This window comes from Botryllus schlosseri, chromosome 13, assembly GCF_051294905.1.
Source record: "Botryllus schlosseri isolate E-star chromosome 13, Bs_hap1, whole genome shotgun sequence".
In the NCBI taxonomy this organism is placed as follows: domain Eukaryota; kingdom Metazoa; phylum Chordata; class Ascidiacea; order Stolidobranchia; family Styelidae; genus Botryllus; species Botryllus schlosseri.
This window is the reverse complement of record NC_137248.1, coordinates 5708465-5731744: the sequence shown is the minus strand read 5'-3', so window position 1 is coordinate 5731744 and position 23280 is coordinate 5708465. Positions and strand designations below refer to the sequence as shown.

Here is a 23280-nt window from a genome sequence, read left to right as displayed (position 1 = left end):
CCCTGGCCCCATCTTGTTGTCGGGTCGACACCGGTTACGCATGTCACGAGCATTATGGAACAGATAGTTGGCCAATAGTCACGTAAAAGTCAAATGATGAAGCTCTATGCACGCGTACTCGGGCAGTGGACAACTGGACATGCTCTTGAACGAATTGTCGGTATCGCTCGCAGTAACTTTGAAGTATGTTAGCCTTGTATTCCGGTCCACCTACGCTTCACCAACACAACCAGCAGTACCTAAATTGCAAGAGCCACCGGACACTCCCACCTACCCATAACCACGGGCGAAACGCACCGCACCACAGGGGGTATTACAGGCCTATATTTTAGTGTTGTAGTGTACACAGCAACGGGAGGGAAAAAGGTGTCATAATTTTCGGATTTTTACATCTCAACAAAGCCTTATATTTAGATCACTTTTTCTTGTTATATAGGGTTACCATATTTTGGAAATCTGAAAAGAGGACACTTTTCAGAATTTTCAGACTTGCAAAACCGGTGGAAAATTCTAAAAAAAATGGTAAATTTTTCTCACTTCGTGGTCGGTTGACTAAAGAAAAAAAAAGGTCACCTCCGGCTCAGCTCCCGAAATACCCGCCTGAGCGTTACTTCGGTGCTGATTTACAGCATCTTAGTCGATTTTGGCTGTAAATTTGACCTAAATTCTCAAAAAGAGGAAAAAAGGGCGTCCCCCGAGGACGCTTTCAAAAAAGTCAAAAAAGAGGACGTATGGTAACCCAACTGTTATACCTCTTCGGGTATTATCCCTTCGCCGCACCACGAAGTGATTCCTAATTCTCGCGCTCACGTGGCCAGCTATTATAGAGTGGAAAGCGGTAGAAGTGCACACGAATCCCGGACAGCGACAGGCAGACCTGCCACGAGAAAAATTGAGGCAGTAGATTTGGTTCCATCAAACTCTTCCCATTTTAAACCTATATTCTCGTGTTCCGGGACATCATAAGCAAATTATATGCGCCTTCGACCAGCTCAAACTGCGGAAATGATATTTAATTTTTGTATCTCCGAGTCATCTTGAATAGAGTACTTCTTACAACTCGGAAGACATTGATTATAATGCGATTCCAGCGCTTTGTAAGCCTGTCTTTGACTGCCACGGCGAGGAGAAAGGAGACAAACTCGGCATCGAAACAGGGTAACGTGAGCCACTTCCATTCGAACAGGTGGTCTTTGAAGCTGGCTTTCGGGTTATACGTGATGAAACTAACAAGATCCCTGAAAATGTTGGCGGTGATTTAGTCGATATTCTGTGCTGTTTCACATCATATATAGTCAGAAATGTATCTATATATATTGATGAACTCACATTAGGTCTTCCTGAGTCGATAGGCTATATGTCCAAATGCAGTTGACGAAAGGAAATATTACGATATGCAAAGCGATGATTGATATCACGTGCGAGAGAAGTTGCAATCGCTCATCAGGGAAGTGCGAGTACAGTGTGCGCATCGTTTCATACTCCTCTATCATATCCTGGTGCCTGGATAATAAAATTGAAATATAAGGTGTATTGTAATACTATATGTCACATTGTCACAGTACAGCGTCGGTTTTCCTTCATCAACCCCATGAGAAGCCCCGCTTAGATTAAATTTCATTTGATCTAGAACATCGGGATGATTTATATCTTGTACGACAACAAAGAATTGCGTTCAAATCAACTAATCCAGCAGTGTATGCGAGATTAGAATTGGAAGTCTGGGCTGACAGGGGGTCCCAGGTCTAATAGACTTACGGCTTTTATTAGTCACCAGTAACGAAATAATAAGAATACTGGCTGTGAAAATACTATTTTTGTCAAATAACAGTTATAAACACCGTTACAAACGCCTGACATCCTAGTTGTAATATCTCAGTCTAATCTGCATATCACAGAAGGTATTATTATCCGCAAGATGTCGCCAAGAAACCCTCTCCATCGACCAGGCCTAAAATTTTGAAAATATAATCGTACCTTGGACATTGTGACTTGAAATCCTGGTCCTGTGTGTTCGGAAATGCCTCCATTTTGTCGTCCAATTCATCATCGGAATATTCGTCATCACTTTCTTGATTGTACGGAGTTCTAGAATGGTGCCTTCGCGACCGTCCATGAGGAGCATGGTTGGGAGACGGCGAATGCTCCTTCGACGCCTCCAACACGTCTGCTGGAGCAGCGGGAGCTTTAGGTTTCCGAACTTTACGCCCTCGCTTTTTCATGCTCCTTCATGTTTTTTGCAGAGCTCATTTTTACAATTCCTGAAGCACTAAATACATGATTATGACGTAACTATCATTGATCAAAAATGTGAACTTAGCAAGCTGTAACATTGACAGTCTGCAACGCACTGAGAAATTTGGTCATTGTTCGCTTCTGTTCTTCGTGTAACTTACCTTTGCCATACATATCAAGTAGAATCAGACTCATGGCATCAGTAGCGAATCCGTTGCCCGATATTGCGGCTGTAACCACTTTATATTCATTCTATTTTCGTCTCTGCTATGTACCGTTATCAAGTCCCAAGGGATTCTTTAGTCGAACCGCGTGTTCTCTGTCATATATAAATCAATGAGTACTTTGTTCACTACACATGCCGTAATTGTTTCATACCTAAAGACAAATGCAGCGGAAGAATAGTGGATTTTGCTTGTTGACCCAATAAGTTGCGTGCAAATAGAGAGCCAGTGTACGCAATGCAATCAGTAACGGCGGTGCCAGTCGCACGCCGTTCTGATAGAACGTCGAGTGTCGGCGGTACTTGGGTGATGTCGCAATCCTGCGACAATGTTTTCACATATGCTGTTGCTCAACGTTCCGCCGCAGTAACAGGTGGAGACGAAATGCGTGAAATTTGCAATTACCATTCGGCTAGAAGTCGGCAATCACACAAGGTAGCGTGAGTTGGATAGAGAATAGCGAGTGGGCTTCTAGGGCCCTGTGGATATGCAGCTGTATCAGCTGTATCAGCTGTATCAGCTGTATCAGCTGTATCACCCTGTGGATATAAAGCTGTATCAGCTGTATCAGCTGTATCAGCTGTATCAGCTGTATCACCCTGTGGATATAAAGCTGTATCAGCTGTATCACCCTGTGGATATCCCTATCTGGTACCGAATACCGTACCACCATTATTGCCGTCTGTTTGTTTGTATTTCAGTTGGATGAAGAAATAAAGACTCCGTCTGTCTCTCTGACCAAACCCGGCCTCTTATGGTGCGCAGATATCAGCTCCACGGATCCTTTGGACCAGGGATCCTCCGAGAACGCCTAATTGTCCCCCCATTAGGCAATCCGTCCTCCTTTACAGCTTTTACAGACAACATATAATGGATAGATAAAAAAAAAGGAAAGGACGTAGTTTATTTTTGTCCTTGATGCTTTTGCGGCATATACACCGACTCATGATACACATACACACGATCTGCGCATGTGCATATCGGTAATCAGTGTGGATAAAAATGGTCAACTGTATCTTGCATATGTTTGGATTGTTCGCGAAACGCTGGTATGACCCGTGTGAGCGACCAATAATTCAATGATCGTGCGATTTACTGAGCTTCCATTGTTCTCTCACAAATAAATTGACCGCAAACGAAATGATCGAAGCTTACAGTTTACTTTGTCGTAAACTAGCAAAATGTTCGTTCATCGGTTCAGAATCAATGACCACTCAATCTGTATTTCAGACAGGCAGCAAAATGCAATGACGTAATCATACCTCGTACTTCGAAAAAGCAACTTGACTTGAATTGTGACTTGACTCGTGACTTGACTTGACTTGACTTGACTTGACTTGACTTGACTTGACTTGACTTGACTTGACTTGACTTGACTCGACTTGACTCGAGTCACCTCCAATAATCGAGTGATTTGACTTGACTCGAGTCACCTTCGAAAATCGATTGACTTGACTTGACTCGAGTCAAAATGCGAAATGACTAGAAATGACTCGTGACTCGAAGGTAGTGACTTACCCAACACTGATACATATTAATATAGATCTGCGGCCCGTTATATCAGGCAAGTTGAGAACCCCCGACGACGGGGAGAAAGGCAGAGTGTGTCCATTCTCCACTGACAGCATTCATCACAATGAATGTAAAGACAATTCATAGTTTCTAGTGTACCAGCGTGACACAGATGTCGACATCTTGGCCGGGATCAAATGAAAATTCGTTACTTTGTGTTAAAAGCTCTGCTTGCGAGAAACTCTGTTGCGAATAAATATTTGTTGGTGTCTAGCCTAGAGTTACCATATTTTGAGGTACGAAAAAGAGCACACTTGGGCGTCCTCCGATGACACTTTCGATTTCTTGAAACAAGAGGGCAAAGAGCCGTGTATGCACTCGTGGGCCTACGTGGGCCTGGACGTCTGTGACTGTAGGAGTGTATATTAGGTAGAGGTGTAGTATCTGGACGCTCATATAGTCTAGACGCGCCTAGTCTAGTGCTATCTAATTAACATAGTGTAGGACTTACGCAGGACCGTAACTGCCTCACCTCAAACCCCCCAATTGGGGGGGGCGAGCTCGAAGGCGGCCCAAAATTATTTCGCGAATTAGCATAAATTATAGAGTATTTTTTGAAAATTTATGCAACTTTTTCAAATATTTAATTATTATACGAGGGGTCCTTATACCTTTTCAAACACACTCACTCAGCTCTACCGGTCGGTAGCCTAAATCAGATTACGTGAGTAGAGAGAGGAAAAAACTTGATAGCAATCTATATGCAATTCGCGATCATATATTGACCGACTCAATCATGAAATATATAAATTTCTCTTGCTTCGCGCGTTTACGCAAGAAGAGCTGACTCACTAAATGTGTGATAGACTACTAGACTATTCGCGCATCCCAGACATAGTATAGACGTGATACAGCTGATACAGGGTGATACAACTGATCCAGCTGATACAGCTTTATATCCACAGGGTGATACAGCTGATACAGCTGATACAGCTTTATATCCACAGGGTGATACAGCTGATACAGCTGATACAGCTTTATATCCACAGGGTGATACAGCTGATACAGCTGATACAGCTTTATATCCACAGGGTGATACAGCTGATACAGCTGATACAGCTGATACAGCTGATACAGCTGATACAGCTGATACAGCTATATATCCACAGGGTGATACAGCTGATACAGCTGATACAGCTGATACAGCTGATACAGCTTTATATCCACAGGGCCGGCTTCTAGTGTAGGGAAAGTTGTGAAGTTACTTTCTCCTGAACTCGATTCCAGCCTTACATTGTGGGGAATCGGGTTCATTTCATGCCTTGATCGATGAGACGCCATCAGTTGTACGGTGCGAGTGGTGGCTAATTTCCATCCGCAAGACCGCAACATAGTTGATAGCCTTCTCTGTAGAGCATGCCAGGTAGTCCGTATCTTTTGATGTACAAGTACATGGATTTACATACGGTAATGGTTCTGAGACAAGCGAAACGTTTAGCCCCGTGAAAGGAAACCGTGTAGTAGTATTGCAGACTTTGTCAAGGAATTACGCACGTAGCCTGACTTTATGAAGTTGCATCCGAATCTTGATGTAATGAATCCGATCAATGAGCGGGTGCAAGATTTATTCTTGGGTCGAGAATATTTTTCGATACGGTGGTAATGATGATTGTTGTTAGTACACATAAGAAATGCATGGTGCGAACGCATTTTGATTGTTACGTAAGTCTGTTTAAATATCGGCAAATGATTGCAGGTGTGCTAGCATCGCTTCTGGCTACATTTCTTACATGCATTTGAATGCTCTGACCATGTTGATGATGATTTGCTGTCCGTTGGCCTCTGTGGAACTTTGATTACCGGTAATGGTTTCTTGCGCGATATTTATGGTTTATGAAATCATATACATTTAACAGTCTCAGGCTAGTGAAATGAACGAATTCCAGCAGTTCTATGTGTATTGATTATTATTTAAATACCAGTTTGTGATGAGCCTAATCATTCAGTAATATAGGCTACGTTCAGACTTATTTTAAAACGATGGGATTGGGAATGTAAGCGTGTTAATAGAAACATATATTTACTGATTGAAGTTGATATGAAGGTTAATGCCTAAAATCATGTAGACCTAAGCATTTCGCCAATAATGAGCTAACCCTAATACATCTGTTAATTTATTAATTACTGTACATAAGACTCTATAAATTATCCCTGAAAATTATCAAGTTCGTTAAATATTGCTATTTTATGGGGATCTACTTATTTGTTGGTGTGTGTTTGAAACATGGCAAATATGTGACATTCTCAACGCTGCGGGGGTTTTAAAAAAGTTTTATTGACATAGGCCTGTAGCCCAAATTTTGACATATCACAACTTCTTTGGTGGTTCTGAAGATGGCCAATCTCATTTTTAATACTCGGAGACAGGTGTAGAATTCTGAGATTTCAATTTATGGCAAATATTTATTACCTATGTAATCAGTGTCTTGGACTATGGAGACACTCATCACACTCATTACACTACAAAAAAAAATTAGACAAATTTGGTCTCAAATTTAAGAAATGAGGATGATTTGGTCTCATTTTACCCACTCACCATAAATGCTATTTTCGACTCAGACAACCATATATATATTGATCTGAATAGTACATGTGAGTAGTAAGTGGCATGTACCTTGATAACTATATCTAGTGAATATCTTGTAAACTTAGTACAGGATCATCTCAACACTGCAATTTCTGGTCTCTCTCATCCTTCCCCCCCTCCTCCGCTCAGACCCCTAACATTGAAAAGGATGCCCCCAAGGCACTGCTACTATTTTCGATCAATTTCTGGCTTACTTTTGAGACATAAAGTACTTGGTAAGACTAATTGGTCTTTAAGACATTTTTTCATAAAAAGTCACTTTAAGATAATAAGATAAAAAATGTCTTATTTTTTTTTGTAGTGTATCTAAGCAGCGGAGACTGCTGATTATATGTAGCAAGCATGACTACTCGCTTATGTAGCAAGCATGACTACTCGCTTGCTGGCGAAAAAAGGTTTCCCCCGGACACCACCCTAATATCCGGGCACTTGGTTGTCCCTTGACAGCGGCGATCGCTTTCTAAAGGTAGAATGGTCTTTATGGGGTTGTATTAATAATTTCTCGAGTTTCATTTATCCCTATCACGGAATTTGAATGTAGTTGGTCAGATCTCTGAATAATAAAACATATATATACCTGTTATTTCATCTGAGAATTCTCTCAGAAGTTCTTCGGGCAACCCTGGATTTATCGATTGATTGATCAAAGCTAAAATCAATAGTATTATTAGCCCAGTAAGCCCATAGTCAATTGAAGTAAATTACTTTTGATAAGTATACTTCTCGATGATTTCACACTAATATCATTTCAGTGTAATTGCCACATTTTTTATTATTTAAAAATTGCTGTATTTTCATTCACAAGTAGTCGTGAAATAGTGGTGCTTGAGTAGGCTATTGGGGTCGACCGACAGAAACAGATTTATTGTTGAGTAAAAAAGTTGAATTGCTCTCAAAATGTGGGAGCATTTATGTTAGATTTTGTAACCATCCGTGTACGCTTTACCCTCGCTCTATGTGACGATTTTGCAAAATTATTTCCTTGGTAGGTTGTAGGTCGTTTAAATTTTTAGGCGTCCAGTATTTGTTTACAGCAAGATGGAAGAAAATGAACCCAATCCTCCAACGTCTCCCGGTGAGAATCGTTCATTTTATGTAGCAATATCATTTTCAAATTAAGCCTCATCAATGGACCATGTGTTCGTAGTCAAAATGCGCAACCAATCCAAACATTGCGCATAATGTTGTCTATTATATAATACAAAGCTCATGAGGAAGGCAATTTGCCGCCATATTTCTAGCATTAGAACACAGCATTTCACCCACTTGTTGCTTCACAATGTAAAGTTGCTATGTTTGTGTTGTTTATAGTTTCGCCCGTACCTGATCCTCCAACACCGACCTCAGCGCCAGCGACTGCTGATCCCGTCGCCCGCTTCAGAGGACTTGGAACGAATTTCAGAGCGAAATTGATAGGTATAGACGATGTGCCGGACTCCCGAGGAGATCAAATGTGTCAGGAATCCATTATCAAGTTGAAGGTATTCTACATGCAGGAATTGCTTTAGTTAGTGATTAAGTATATAAGCCTTCAAATGACGAGGTATCAAGTCTCTGTATTTGTAATATCTTTGATGATTATATCAACTGAATATGTGTGGATGTTTTATTTCTATTCGGGTGAAACTGGTTGCCAGAGGCTATTCTGGTTATGGTTCTTTTGCTTAGTTCAATATTGAAAGCCTGTTTGTGTCATTGAACCGTAAATCATTCATTCCACAGATTTTCGCACTATTCTATGAATGTGTTCCATGTAGTGATTGGAATACTGAGATTTCAAAGTAACAGTGTAAACCACTTTGATAATTCCAAACTCAGGATCCTATGCAGATCAAAATTCAATTTCAAAGTAAATTAACTTATTTCTGTTCTAGGCTGCAGTGATGGCTGCAGGGCGACACAAGCAGAAGATCATTATCAACGTTTCGCTGGAAGGAATAAAAATTGTCGATGTCATGACTGGGGTTTGTACAAGTTCAGATTCTTTGCACTAATTTCGAATTTTGGTACATAATTCCATCAGCCTGGTACAAGTTTACTCAACTAGTGGAATTTTTCAGTGTCAAATCTGGACCTTCATCTGTCTCAGCTTAGATTTTTAACAATACCAAATCCATTATGGTTGATGTGTAAAAACAAAGGGCATCGCATCTGTATGCAAAAAATTGAAAATGCCAATTCTCCCACTATCTGTGACTAACATAACAATGAATACATTTAGCTTATTAGATATGCCTATGCTAATACCGCTTTACTGAATTTTGTGCATAGTTATACTGTGTCCTGACTAAAACCGTGTATGCGGGAAAGTAAACCATAAATGATTTCATAGGAGTTATAACGAACCTATGCAGATTTTAAACGTAGTTGGGTAGCCCTGGCCTAGTATGTTCCTTGACTGCTACCTCAATCATGGACTGGGTATGTCCAAGAACAAGACATTGTGGCTGATTTGCGGTAATGTCACCACACTTATTTCTGGTCTAGTGTTCGGGCTCACCTTCTCGTGCAAGATCCCTGGTTCTACTTTCACACTCTACAGGCCCAGGCAGGAGGACATTGTATTATGAAATCCTTAAGTCCTGCCTTTTTAAAATTCAACAGGAGGTTCAGCACGTCCACCCGGTTCACCGGATATCTTTTATTGCACGGGATACGACAGATCGGAGAGCGTTTGGTTATGTCTATGGTGCCGGCGAAGGGAGGCATCAGTTTTACGGCATTAAAACAGCCAAGGCTGCGGAGAATCTCGTTTTGGCTCTGAGAGATTTATTCCAAGTTGTTTTCGACATGAAGAAAAAGGAAATGGATGAGGCAAAGGCGTCGCAAGGAAGCAATGGAGTGAGTTGAATTTGCATTACGATGCTATCTGTTGGAGTTGGAGTGTTTGTAATAGTAATTGAATATATTTAGTTACAATTTTTTGTCCTGATAATTGTAATTGTAAAAGCAAGTTCTTATCAGAGGTAAATGGTTTGTGAAATCTGCGTTGAGTTAACTCAAACTTGAGTTTAAGCGATTTCTTCGCCCTGATTATTCGAAATTTCATGCCGGTCACATCATATTTTGTGATACGATTGTTGATATACAATGTTCTTTCCATTTTTCCACCAGTTGCTGACGATTACCCCTGACGAGTGTCGGCCGAAATCCTTCGGGTTTATTTTAATATACGTAGACATTCAATTGTATATTGAAATTCCTGTACCACCAAGAATCTCGTCAAAAAGTATGTTGTGGAATGCAAATCTGTGGAGTCATGTGACATTACATGTTTATTTTTTGAGGGGACTAGCAACCCAAAAACCTAAATTTCGGATGGCTACCCCCATCACCATGAAATTTTCACAGTTGCTAGATGTCGCTATGCTATAAACAAAAAACCAAAAATTTTCCTTCTACCGTGCAGATTGTGGATTTTTTTGTATTTCAAGGACAGAAAATGCACCGACACGGGGAATGCAAAATCTCGATATTGTGAAGCCCTTTTTACGATCTTACGACTTCTTTAGGAAGTAGTAGAACAGTGCTGTGCTGTGCTAAAATTTGAAGGATTACATGCAACCCACCTCGGATAGATTTCATTTCGAAATTGAAAAATCCCAATTTTTATCATATATTTGCTGTAAGTTTACTGTGACGTTCTGTACCTCTTGACATGGTAGACCTGTGACTAAAAACTTTTAGCATAGCACAGTTCTGAATCTCAGCTTTTCAAAAAACCTTGAGTGATGCATTTACGACAAATATTTCAAACAAATTTTTGGTCTACCGTGATGCAACTTAACAAAATTTTACAATTGAGAAAACGACCATCAAATACTTGAAACTTCGTAGAAAGTCAATGAAAGGGTTTTACCGATGTAATGATAAGAATGAGTGCCAGAATGCTAGAATGCCAACAGACAACAATCAAATAAATTTGTAACCGGAGATAATATAGATAGATATATTTTATAACTGTCAAGCCATATATTTTATAGAGGCATCGGACGAAAAATGCGGTCTTTTGGTTGGAACTTGAAAAAGAATACCCCCCCCCCAATTATCAAAGGAAAATAAAATCGAAATTTTGCAGTTTTTAGTTATTGTTTGGGTGAAAAATAGCCATGAGGTGATAGCAGAGATACCATGTTAATATTTCTTACCAGAAAAAAAAATCAAAAATTTTGATTTTTTTGGGTTGCTAGTCCCCTTAATATCCATAGATACAGTAGGGGAAAAACCTACTTGATTCGTGTATTATTGTATTGATGAACATGTGTTACAATGTTAAAATTCAACGTTTTATGAACCCTTTGCTCACCCACTTCATGCACCCACGGTGGCAGTTGTATACATCTTGAAATAGAAGATGCCATAATTTGTAAAGTAGGCTAATCTAATTTTAATTGGATTGCAAAATTTCTAAGCCGTTGTAATTGTTATAGAGCTGAATTGTTTAGAGGTAATCATGATTGTAATCAAAGTCAGTAGTAAAATCAAAGTAATTATAATATAAGGCATTTGAAGCGATTGTAATTGTTAAGATAACCGTCAGGTTTGCACTGATCTGTTCACAGAAACACGCATAATATTTTTAAACTCGAAGATTTCAGCATTTCTACGACCGCCATTGGTATTGGAAGTCCAAAGTTATCATCAAGAACTATCCGACCTGTTGGCTTGCTCTGAAATACAACTGGAATTACCCAAAGATGATGATCATTTTCCCAGTTGAGCCATGCTGTTTTCACGAGACCAGATGATTCGACAGCACACATCACCCATATCACATAATTTACCCAAACTATTTTTAGTTAATAATTTGAGGCTATTTTAGTATTTTACCACATTCATGTTCTGTGGTCTGCGCTGTGCACCCTGATTTGTATAAGTTCGTATACATTTGTATACTATGAAATCATCGAGGCATATTGCTTTCGCAGGAAGAAGCAGCGGCCCCAACTAGCCAGGAGCCGGCCACTCAACAGCCCCAGCAACCCCCTCCGCAGAGCGGCGACAATATCCTCGATTTGAAGCAGCAACTCAATCACATTCAAGAGGTAAAATCAGAATGCGGTCGTATTTTTTAGTTTGTCTCGGCCAGAGCTGGTCAAAGTTATAGTTATTGTTAGTCCTCACGTAGAGGTAGAAGTAAAACATTGTAAATTTCTACTGAAGTTTGAGGGGAAGGGGGATTTCCAAGTATGTAAAAAGTTAGTATTCTAGGTCTAGTTCTACCATACACTATGAAGTAGAAGAATTGTACATTTCTACAAAAGTACAAGTAGCAGTAGTGAGTTCCAACTAAGTATTCTGGGCCTAGTTTTTCCTAAAAACTGAAATCTATGAAGTAGAAATAATCTAAAATCAAGTACTTGAGTAGTGCAAGTAGGCAACACATTTTCTGGTCGAGTACAAGGCAAGTCAATGCGGTGCACAAGTTACCTCGGGTCAACTCATTTTCCGTCTTTTAGAAAGTGAGTCAAGTCGAGTCACCAAAAATCGCTACTCGAGCCGTTACAAGTTTACGACCGTGCTGACCACCTCTGGTTTTGGCATACCGTTCAATCTTTTGACAGGGCATTAACACCATGGACGCCATCGGACCCTGGTCGAGCGGCGGTGGCGCACTGCCCGAAGCAGGCTCGGAGCAAAATGGAGATTTATTTGGCCTCGTAAGTTTTTGTGGGTTTTGTCCAACGTTTGTTTGCTTACGAAGTAACCAGTCGATTGACATATGAGCGTGCGATACTTGAGAATGAGGATTAAAGTTGGGTTAGGTCAGTGGTTTCCGACCGTTCCCGTTTGAAAATGTTCCGTGACCCGCCGATCGGGACCTTCACGACCCCCAGGCTGAAAACTGCTTTGTATCAGAAAAGCTCTGGGGCCCACTGAAAGCGATAAGTGATAAGTCATACTCGAATACTTAGTAGTTATATAATAGTTCTAAATATAGTCACGCTCAAGTGTCGCATGCTCAGCTGCAGTTTTTCATTGCGCCGAGTGCTTACATGTTGATCGCTTGCGATATCGAAAGAATTTTCCGCCAAAACCTCTTCAGAATCTCAGCGACATCTCGAGTCTCAGCAGCGACGTGAGCTGCTCCAGCAATTTTCTCATCGATTACGGGTCGGCAGGCGCGCTAAAAACGCGTTTCGACCGTAGCTCCTCTAAATCTTCGAAGAACTCTGGGTCGCGCAGGCCCGCAAATTCCTCCCGAGTCGCAGACGGAAAGACAGACTCGCAGACGTCGCTAGACAGTGAAGGCTTTATCGCGTCTTTCGAGAGCAATGATACGTCGCGTGACGCGTCGGACGATTTGGGTGTCGCACACGAGCAATCTCTAGCGTATTTTCGCGCCGATTTTGTGGAGAAGTCGGAACCGATTTCTGAAAGCGAAGCCTCGTGTCATGATGACGTACGAACTTTGACTGGGTCAGTGTCGGCGTTGAGCGATGACACGCGGTCCGACACGCCTGCGAACCGGGACTTGTCGAGCGCTGATCCTTTTAGCGCGTTGGACTTTCCAAAAGGGCCGGCCAGCGGGGGGTTTGACGGTGACCCGTTTTTGCCGAAGCGTACGTCAGGCGTTGCAGACGTTGCAGACGTTGGGCCTGTCGTGGAAGGTTTTGATAGTGATTTTGCGTGCTTCGATCAAAAATTTGAAGAGAAAACTGAATCTCAAGCTTTTGAAGTAGATCCGTTTGATACCGGGCAACACGGTGACTTTGACTCCGATCCATTCGCGGTTCCGTTTGGTGATAAAGACGCCGATCCCTTTGCCGATAATAATGATGACGACCCTTTCTCGAATGTCGATGATATTTTCGGCGCTACGGCTAGCGACAATGTAGGCGTTACAACATCAGATAGTGGTAAAAATGAAGATGATTTGGACAATGAAGACATATTCGCCAGCGCGCCAATGTCAATCCCTGCACCTGTCAATGATAGCTGCGATATAAGCGATGGAAACAGTCCTGACAACACTCCCGATCAATCCGACAATGGAGAACTGCAATCTAGACTAGATGCTATTTTAGAACACAATTCGGATACCGCTGACACCGTATTTGAAGGTGCGCCATCGGTACCACCTGTTATACCTATTCGTAACTCATTAGATGATGGCCACGAGTCGGATGACAGAAATGATGAGGAGATTTCTGAACTGTTTAGTACGAGCGACGCGCCGTCACCGCCGACTGTGCCTACAAGAAATACTGGTGGTAACGGGGATAGTACAGTAGACAATGTCACCGATACGTGCGTCCAAATGGTGCCACCTGCCATACCACCTAGGAGAGATGTTATGATTACTGAACTCCAGCAAGAATCTGATGACGATGACCCGCCGATGCCTCGGGATAGCCCGCCGATGCCTTCAGGCCCGCCACCTGTACCAGAGCGTCCGTCGTTGAAGGTTCATTCTGCATGGGATGTATTGATGTCGCATGGAGCGTAGTGACGTAACACATTCCCGGGCTGAATATAACGCTTTTGCATGTTTGGCTCCTTGGTTTTTGTCGAATTTCAGTCGGAACCGGCAGATTCCAGCGTCATCGCTCGCGCTAGTATGCTTTATTTAGTCTATTAATGAGTACGTCAGCATTATTTCAGTTTGCGCCTGTTAAATATTAACCTGTTTCGCATGGACTCGGTATTTTCTGTCAATATCATGCATGGCATGTGCTGTGTAGTACTAATAATTGTTTCTTTTCAACACGATCGTTCTTTGTGATGTTATTTCCAGTATGCTGTAACCGTTTATCCTTTAGTTTCGTTTGATTTTAACCAACAAGGAATGCTTTGTTTTCACTCTATTTTTTTGCGTATGTGTTTTGACTAGGTCGTTTATTTATCCAGGCATCGCCACCTCCGCCGAAGCAAAACTCGTCGTACTCGGAGGATTTATTCAACCTCGGCGCGCCGGCCGCGCAACCCGCTCCTCAACCAGGGGCGAAGTTAACTACGGATCAAATTCTCTCAGGATTCGGAGGTAAATGGGGTGCGCTTTCAGGGTGAAATGCTTCTGTGCCGAAAATCGCCTGTCGGTAATGCATGCGTGATTCAATAACTACTGTTTCATCTCACGAAAGTATTTATCTATTCATTTTTTGTCATTCTTTTATTTTTTGATTTCAGGCGTGTTAGAGCACGCCCCGAAAATCTGCTACTATACGCAGCGTGGCACGTAATATCTGCTATAGAAACGGTCTTATTTGTCACATTTAACGAAGGCGACCGCCGACTGGTTATCTTTACACATTAGCAATGTATGCAGCAGAGATGAGCGGATTTGAAATTTCTATGTCCTAATCCATTCCAAATCCGAACCTTCAAATCCAAATCCTTATCCATTACTTTTTCATATTCAAGTCCATATCCAATCCTAATCCGATTCCAACTGGAAATTCAGAAAAAATACTAATTTATGCAATGGAGGGATTCGAAAATTTTCTTTCACAACCAACGATTCACTTGATCCAAGATAACTTGGTAACCATAATTACATTAATAACTGATCCGAATAAAATTTGTCGCTATCAGGGCTTCGGAGCAGCCGTAAATTTGCATTGCTCCAGCTCCGGCTCCGGAGCTTTCTTCTATCATACATCAGCTCCGGCTCCAGCTCCGGAGCAGCATTATTACCACTGCTCCGGCTCCAGCTCCGGCTCCGGCTCTGAAAACTATCGAACGTGTCTGTCTATATCAGGGGGGAGCAACCCGCTGCCTGTGGGCCATATGTGGCCCGCGAGAAGGCTTTGAGTAGCCCGCGAGCTAATTTCCCATTATATTATCGAAATTGAATTGCTCAGATGGTGAACTCGCTAGGCCAACCAAAAATATGATTAGTCTGGCCGCGGCACTTGGGATGTTGATGACTGGTTAAAATATCAGTTTCGACGCATTGGCAGATCCAGGGTCCAGTCACATTTTTAGTAAATCGTCGTCTATTACAATAAACTAAAAAACCACTTTACTCCGTGCCACAGCATTAAAATTCTGATGCGACGTTTTAACACTGGCACTGTACTCATTGCCACTAGGCCATACAGCTCAATTCAATCTTCAAATGTGCGATTATTATTCAACTGTAACTGTAGTAAGGGCAAAATGCGTGGATATAACGACGTGATAAATAGAAATTCGATTTGTACCAAATGGCCTATGGTTTGACGTTCCATATTGGTACACTCGTTACTAGTCCATCCGGTGTCGATCAAGTTTATCGGAATAATATTTTCCCGTTGAAATGAATCGAATAATCGAAATAAACACTGTGTCATGCACATTGCGCCATGTCAATAACGAATTAAACTATGCAGTATGCACATTGCACATTTACAAGTTTACGAAACAGATGATTACAATATTGGAAATCGCGTATAAAATCAGTAGTTTGTCTCCAACATAGAATACCATGGGGTTTTGGCCTACTCTTCTGTCATTCCCTATTTAAGCTCGAAAATCCTTACTGGAGTGAATGACAATGATGCGCAGTAATGAATTGCAATTAGCATGCATAATTGCATACTCAATAACACTGTCCACTTTCGCGGCCCGACTAAAGAACTATCACGAAAAAACGAGTATTTGCTCATCCGATTCCTAGCATCGTTGAGATGGAATTTCTCGGCTCGTGCTCGTCATATCGACATGTGCAACGAAATCACGTTTTTATCATCTCTCCCATTTCGCGTAATACATAGTGATCATTATTTTCGAACCGTATACAATTGGCCGACAAGGTTGTGCTGATGATGAAATTGCGGGAATGCCGAATACCCACAATATTGACAGGCATATGTCGCATACCGAGGTTCGGCAATCATGTATGAAAATTGAACTTTGAATGTACGACTGCTACTATTAAATCCCCAGGAACATGGTTAGCGCCAAAGAGGAAAAGATTTCGCGAAGGTTTGCTGTTGAATTCGGTGAACTCGGCAGATATGGCTGTTGCATATATAATAGCATCTCATGAAATACGTCGGAGCCGGAGCTACCCCTCAAATAACTGGCTCCAGCTCCGGCTCCGGCTGAATTTTATAAAGAGCTCCGGCTCCGACTCCAGCTCCGGTAAAAATGCACGGCTCCGGGGCTCCGGCTCCGGGCTCCGGCTCCGGCTCCAAAGCCCTGGTCGCTATTCGCCACACGACATTTCAATCTCCCAGAAAATAGGTAAATCCAAATCCTAATCCGTTCTGAAAAAAATGTCTAATCCAAATCCGACAAAATTTCACAAATCCTGTTTTTTCAAAACCTAATCCTAATCCATGCTCATCTCTGGTATGCAGACTGCAGAGCTGGGCAGATTTATCACGTTCAGATCCTGTTCTGGATTTTAGATTCAACCCCAACTCCATAATTGATTTCATATCGTATCTAAAACCGATCATGACTGAAAATTGTTCAAAAGCGCATGAAAACTAAAAAAGATCAGGAAACCCCGGGTTTTGCGCAATATATTTGGTGAGTCAAGATGGTTCCCAAGTGGTCCCAGTTCCCTGTGTGCTGTGAGAAGAATCTTTAATGTGCACGAGACACCGATTCCATATTGGCTAGAGACTTCGTGTCCAAATCCAGCTGCGAAATTATCATAATTGTATATCCGGCCAAAATCATTAAAACCGTTTTTTCAAATCCAAGCTCATTGTTGATCTGTCATGTATAGACAAGTGCTTTTGATTTCAGGCGCGCCTCAGCAACAGCAGCAGATGTACGGAATGCCCCAACAAGCCATGCCGCAACATGCAATGCCGAAGCAATCGATGCAATACGGCGGCTTTCCGGCGCAGTCCTACCCACAAGTAGGAATGGCCCAAGTGCCCGCGATGGGCGTGCCACAAATGGCCGCATTTCCATCTGGTCCCAGCCCGGCTATACCGCCGAGGCCAGGCGCCATGCGTCCCCCCGTGCCCCAGACCTTGCCTCAAGGATCCAACCAGAATCCGTTTGGAGATGCGTTTGCAGGCCAGCCGCCGATGTTAGCCCCCGCTGTTTCTGCGTCTGCCGTTGCCCCAGCCGGTGCAGGTCAGAAGCCGGCGTCTTCAGACCCATTTGCGGGTTTGATGTCCGGCATGGGGGTGACCAACACAGCGCCGGCCAACAAGAAAGATATGTTCAAAAACTATCAAATGTCGAAAGCTCCTCAGCCGCCTCCGAGGACGAACGTCCCTGCCGCAGCCGAGCCCAATAACAACGAACAGAAATCGCCCTTTGATTCATACTTGATGCAGTCCGTCGGAGGCTTGCCTGTTGCCAATGAAGCCACGGCGCCCGTCGATCCCTTTGCCTTCGCGACTCCGTCAACTAACGCTGGACAGACGCTGGATTTCACGCAGGTACGTTCCCAGCATGATGTTACGGTGTGATGCTAGATGTAAGTCTCGTCGCTAATATGCAGGCTTTCTCAGATTTCTCCTTGTTTTGAAGGGCTGTGTTATCCCTATTTCTCACATTGGTTCTTATTTTTGACTTGCGTCCTTTATAGGTCCTTATTTTGTCGTTATTCGCGACAATGACACCGTGATTACAGGACTCGGCAGAAGTGATGACCTTTTTGGTTTGTTTGCTGTCCGTAGTTTTTTTTTATCCATGTCGATGCTTGACGCGTTAATTGGTTAATATACAATTCCACTACGAAATTGTCTTGCTCAGCAAAATTTGATGAAAATATCGCCTCTCGGGCATTGCCAAATCTAAAACGTTGCTATGTCCCTCGCACAAGGTAATCAGTAGGGCGACTTTTTTTTACATAAAAAATGGAAGAGTTTGATTTTAAAAAACTTCACAAAATTTTGCCATCGTGATGTGTGTAAAATAGGCGTTTTCCCACATAATGTTAGAATTTTACTACTTACCTTCATGACTGATTAGAACTGTCTGTCCTTGCGAAGTAGTTTTGCTTGAATAAACTTTTTTCACTTGAAAACTGACAAATTTTTACATGAACAAACTTTATTTTACCGAAATCTGGACCTATGAAGAATTCCAGTAGTTACATCACTCATCATGGTAGAAATACTTCAATTTGTTGTAGTACAACTTTCCTACATCCTCGGGTAGAAAATGTCTGTCCTTACTAAGTAGCTAGCCAAGAACGCAGAAAGAATGTTGAACAGCAGCTGGCAACAGTGAAGTTGTGACAATGCTGTTTAGATCATAATTTTTCATGATGCGCTTCTTGATATAAGAACCGATGCCAACGCAGTCTTGCTTCAGTTAGGATATTGCGGTGCATTGAGCATAATCCCACGTCAACCTATTTGTTTCATTCCCAAGGGGGAATTTCGAAATTTTTAAGGGGGAATCTGGCTTAATTTTTTAGGGGGGAAATCTGGCTTTGGCATTGTATCGGAAGATACACTGGGTTCACAAGGTTTTTAGATTTTTAAGGTATAGAACTGTCAAGTAGAAATTAGTTCTTTGCAATTGTATGTTTCTTTGGCGGATTTCAAGCTAGGTGAATGCTTAAATGTATTCCGGAGATATTACACCCCCTGATAAAGTGGGGCTCACGAGACGATTTCGTTAGGTCCGCGACAGCCTCTCGTCCAAATTGCTACTAAGCAGGAAAACGTCAAGCCGAATTCAGCACAAGGCCGCTAGTAAATTGTTTAACTTTTTTAGCCAGCATATGAGCTAACGTGAAAAACATACCGTACCAAATTCATCGATTCAACTCAAGTCCATAGCAAGCGGACTTGGTGATTTATTTTTCGTCAGCCGCTACCCGACCGGTCAAAAACAAGTCAAATTTGACTGTACTTTACCAAAGTTCAGTGCGGTCCGCATTCGCCATAGGTCGAACATATCTGAATATGTTTGGCCATTAATTGCTCAGTCAACAAATGTTTGCGCGTTGAAAAGCACATTTTTTTTAGTCACAGGCAACTTTTTCATAGGGGACAATTTTAGCTCTAATATCGGCCAAGGGGGGAACGAGACGAAAAAGGTCGGGAACCACTGTTTTAGACTACTTCCACTTCTATTTGAATAGTTTTTAGGCAAAATACTTACTTTTTACACTTTGGACTATAATAGAGAAACAGTTGGTTTTGAGAGTTGAGATTCTGTCGCTTTTATGTGTGAAGTCGTCGTAAGAACCGTGTGAAATAGATATCGTGTACGCGTGCTCATTATATTTTTGATTATTGCTATTATTTGAAGCGCCATTGGTCATTTTGCGTTAGTCGCAAAGATCCATCTTGCAATTCAAAAGTAGCCACCGCCGATAAACTTCCAAAAGTCTGTGAACCCTCGAACAGATGTACTTTTTTCAGGCTTTTCATTTTCCATTACCTCTGCTTGTATGCGTTCTGTTGTGCACGTGTCGAACAGAGCTGATTTCATCTCGCTGAATTTGGTTTTGAGGCGAGTTCTGTTGCATGCATATATTTAAACTTGAATTGTTGGTGTGATTGATGTTGTGTGTTGTGAACACCTAACACTTATGAGCGTCCATATCCAGGTCGAACAGTTCATATTACCGTCGAGTATTAGCAATGATGCTCGTAATTACATTTGGTCTATGCAATATACGAAAATCCCGTTGGAATTATTGTTGAGCATATTTATTCTCGCACCAGACTCGGAAATACCGGTTTGGGATGAATCATTCAACATTGTTTGCCTTTGTAACTACCAGTTATTCAGCTCTCTGTATGCAAGGTAGGGGCAATGACATTAGTGCAAACAGAGTCTATGAAACTTTTATCTCTGAGCTCATGTTGCATGTGTTCTTTGTAGTACTATCCCTGCCTTATCAGAAAGCCTGTTGTTGTGTTCACTGGGTAGAAATGTCTCAATAATTTAACGAGTTGGAGAGTTGGAATTTTTCTTATATTCACTACTGATTGTGTGCTTCGAAAATTAGCATCCTGCGAGCACTGCATCCCCGAGGATGATGACAATACCGGTATGAAATTTATTGTCATGTGAGTCACATGCAGTAGATCGTATTTATTATGAAATATGAGTCGCAAGTCAATCTCACTTTCATAGTTTTCACTCGAGTCAAGTCCTTTTCAATTCACTACCGAGTCAAGTCCAAGTCAGTGAGTAGAGGGTCGAGTCTGAGTCATAGTGTTGTGACTCGAGTCCAAGTCATTGTGTTAGCTGTTCAGTGTTGAGTTCAATCCGGTTCAACCCACTTTTTTCAACTCAGTGATATAGAATGGCTCGCATTCATAATACCGTAATTTTACTCAGTCTTAATAGTTGATGAGCCTATTTTTCAAGTATCAGGACTTATAATAATAATAATTTCGATAAATTCGAGTGTGCCGTTAACTCTTGGAAAGAGGTACCCGAAAAGTCTTCGAGTTGAATAAATATTTTACTGCAATGGATGTTGTATTAAAAGCTAATTTCGAATTTACAAAATAAAAAGTTTGTCTTGGCCGTCCTAGTTTCGAGTCCTGCACAGTGACTTGAGTACAAGTCGGGTCAATATACGTATTTGAAAAAATGACTCAAGTCATTACAACCCTGATGATAACCATATGTCTGATTGATTCACCTCGTTTCTTTCCGAAGAGGCTGATAAGGGCAATTTTTGTAAGCTGATATCATGATTATTAACTGGTGTTCATTTATTTTTTCAGAACGGAATCAACGGCACTTCACTTTTCGGTTGAATCATACTTTCGAGTTGATGGACTGCGATGATATGCAATCTAATGAAAAGTTTATGCAACTGAGTACAGTTCAGATATATGATGATTAATACATGTACACTACTATTTTGCAATAATACCGTTTTCCCACTTTTGATTTGCAGTTGCCAAATGAAGTTGAACAGCCTTGTACTTTCCAAAATCATACCGATTCAGTTTTGATTTGCTTTGTGCAATATATCATTTCTTAGTACATATGCGTGTGCCTTTTAATGGGACCCGGTATGGTTTTAAGTCCTCCAGACACGCATGCTTGATTGGTAGCTGAGGCAGTGCCTCCTGGGATACTGCGTAAGGTCCCAACCGTCATATGATGTCCGGGATTTATCATGGACTCAGAACAGTGGATATAAGATTGTGATTTGTGCCATAAGATTGCGATCATAAGGACGTGATGGCAGAGAGTTGGGGTCAATATTATAGTCAGCAAAGCAGTTATAGATATCTAAATGCTAGGTGAATCTGCTTATTACAGGCAATTTTTGTTATTGTAGAGAAGTGACAAAGACAACTGACAAGTGAGCCTGGAGAAGAAAAAAAATGCAGAATGTCCCTTCTCGGAAAAATTATATGACTTGCAATCACTTAGCAATGCCATAAAGACGCTGCTGCACACTGGCTTTGCGACACGACTAAAACAGGTAATTCCCCGATCATGTCGCACTCACGATCGCGGTAGTTGCGTTCTGCTGCACACTGGGACACCGAGTCGTAACGTAGGCCTATCTGTTTTGTACCAACTTAATGATTTCTTAACAGTATAGGTTCTTGGTTATTACTATTGAAGAACACATCAAGATACTTCCTACACAACACATATGTGTTTTCTATGTGTACTGACAGCATATTGCTGATGCTCTGAATTTTGATAAGGATTATACACCATAATGTCACTAATATATTCTCAAATTCGAAAACTCAGTTTATTATTTCAACTCAAGACGCAGATGCACAATATACAGTACCCAAGATACAAAGAATATAAACAAGAAGGTGTCTGATCGTTGAAACGCCCTGACATAGTCCATCAATCAGATATCTTTTTAATATATAGGCCTACTCTTCTTGGCCTACCGGTACTTTCGTAATGTCAAGCATGTCAGTGGCATTCGCGGACTAGCGGCCATGTTCTTTGTTATTCATCTTGTATTGTGAACATATAGTAATCTAATTATCAAATATATCTTCATTTCGTTCTTCCATCTTTAAGTTATCAAGTTGAGGTTGAATCATTCTTTTCCTGGGCTTGTTGGATATCATACAGTGCACTGCGTCAATCCCGCACAGCCTTCACTGTGTAACCCAGTGGTTCCCAACGTGGGCGATTTGGCGGTCTAGGGGGGCGAAAATGGACAAAGGGGGCGATGACGTGTCAAAACGGCTGACCTTTTTTTTTTTTAGTCAACCCACGGAAATTTAGTTACAAAAGTGTGTCAAATTAGACATAGAGCCGAAAATTTGACCTTTTTTTTTTAGTCAACCCGCCGGTGATTACAGTTTGTATGCCCAATTTTCGGTACACAAAATTTGGGGGGCGATGATCGGTGTTGACCTTGAAAAGGGGGCGATGGGTCGAAAAAGGTTGGGAACCACTGGTGTAACCCTACATAAATTACGCACCTGGTACACGAGAATGTTAAATTAGGAAGTTGAACGATTAGAAAAGATTGCAACAGCACCGTCGAAATAAGAGCGCGTGCTTATTTTTTACTGCGACTGAGCCCGCAACTCGCGACAAAGTTCAAAATTTTCAACTTTGTCGGCGAGCTGCGCAGCCCACTCGCCAACGCTTTGTTGCGTAGTCTGGCGACGCGGTGTGCATGGTTTTGTCACAGACAGGCGCGATTCTCTCGTTTTGTCGTGTCGCGAGAGCCAGTGCGTGCAGCAGCCTTTAGTGTTTATATCGCACATAATGTAGAAGAGCTCCAAACAAGGGTAGCACATATCTACAGAAATTTGACGGGCTGCTAATCACCATCCACACTCGAAAAAC

At 41.8% G+C, this 23280-nt stretch overlaps 2 protein-coding genes across 2 annotated transcripts; one reads left to right on the top strand and one right to left on the bottom strand.

Moving 5' to 3' along the window:
• Window positions 1–992: 992 nt before the first annotated feature.
• LOC145454677 (uncharacterized) lies at window positions 993–2255 on the bottom strand. Its single transcript, XM_080332661.1, has 3 exons — window positions 1978–2255; window positions 1330–1503; window positions 993–1238 (listed from the first exon to the last, which is right to left on the bottom strand). The coding sequence occupies exons 1-3, from the start codon at window positions 2220–2222 to the stop codon at window positions 1013–1015; spliced, it is 645 nt and encodes a 214-aa protein (XP_080188787.1). The 5' UTR covers window positions 2223–2255; the 3' UTR covers window positions 993–1012.
• Window positions 2256–7102: 4847 nt separating this feature from the next.
• LOC145454674 (uncharacterized) lies at window positions 7103–21482 on the top strand. Its single transcript, XM_080332659.1, has 11 exons — window positions 7103–7113; window positions 7607–7693; window positions 7930–8099; window positions 8493–8582; window positions 9223–9459; window positions 11547–11663; window positions 12183–12278; window positions 12665–14026; window positions 14470–14602; window positions 17302–17951; window positions 21216–21482. The coding sequence occupies exons 2-11, from the start codon at window positions 7657–7659 to the stop codon at window positions 21246–21248; spliced, it is 2925 nt and encodes a 974-aa protein (XP_080188785.1). The 5' UTR covers window positions 7103–7113; window positions 7607–7656; the 3' UTR covers window positions 21249–21482.
• The last annotated feature ends 1798 nt before the right edge of the window (window positions 21483–23280 follow it).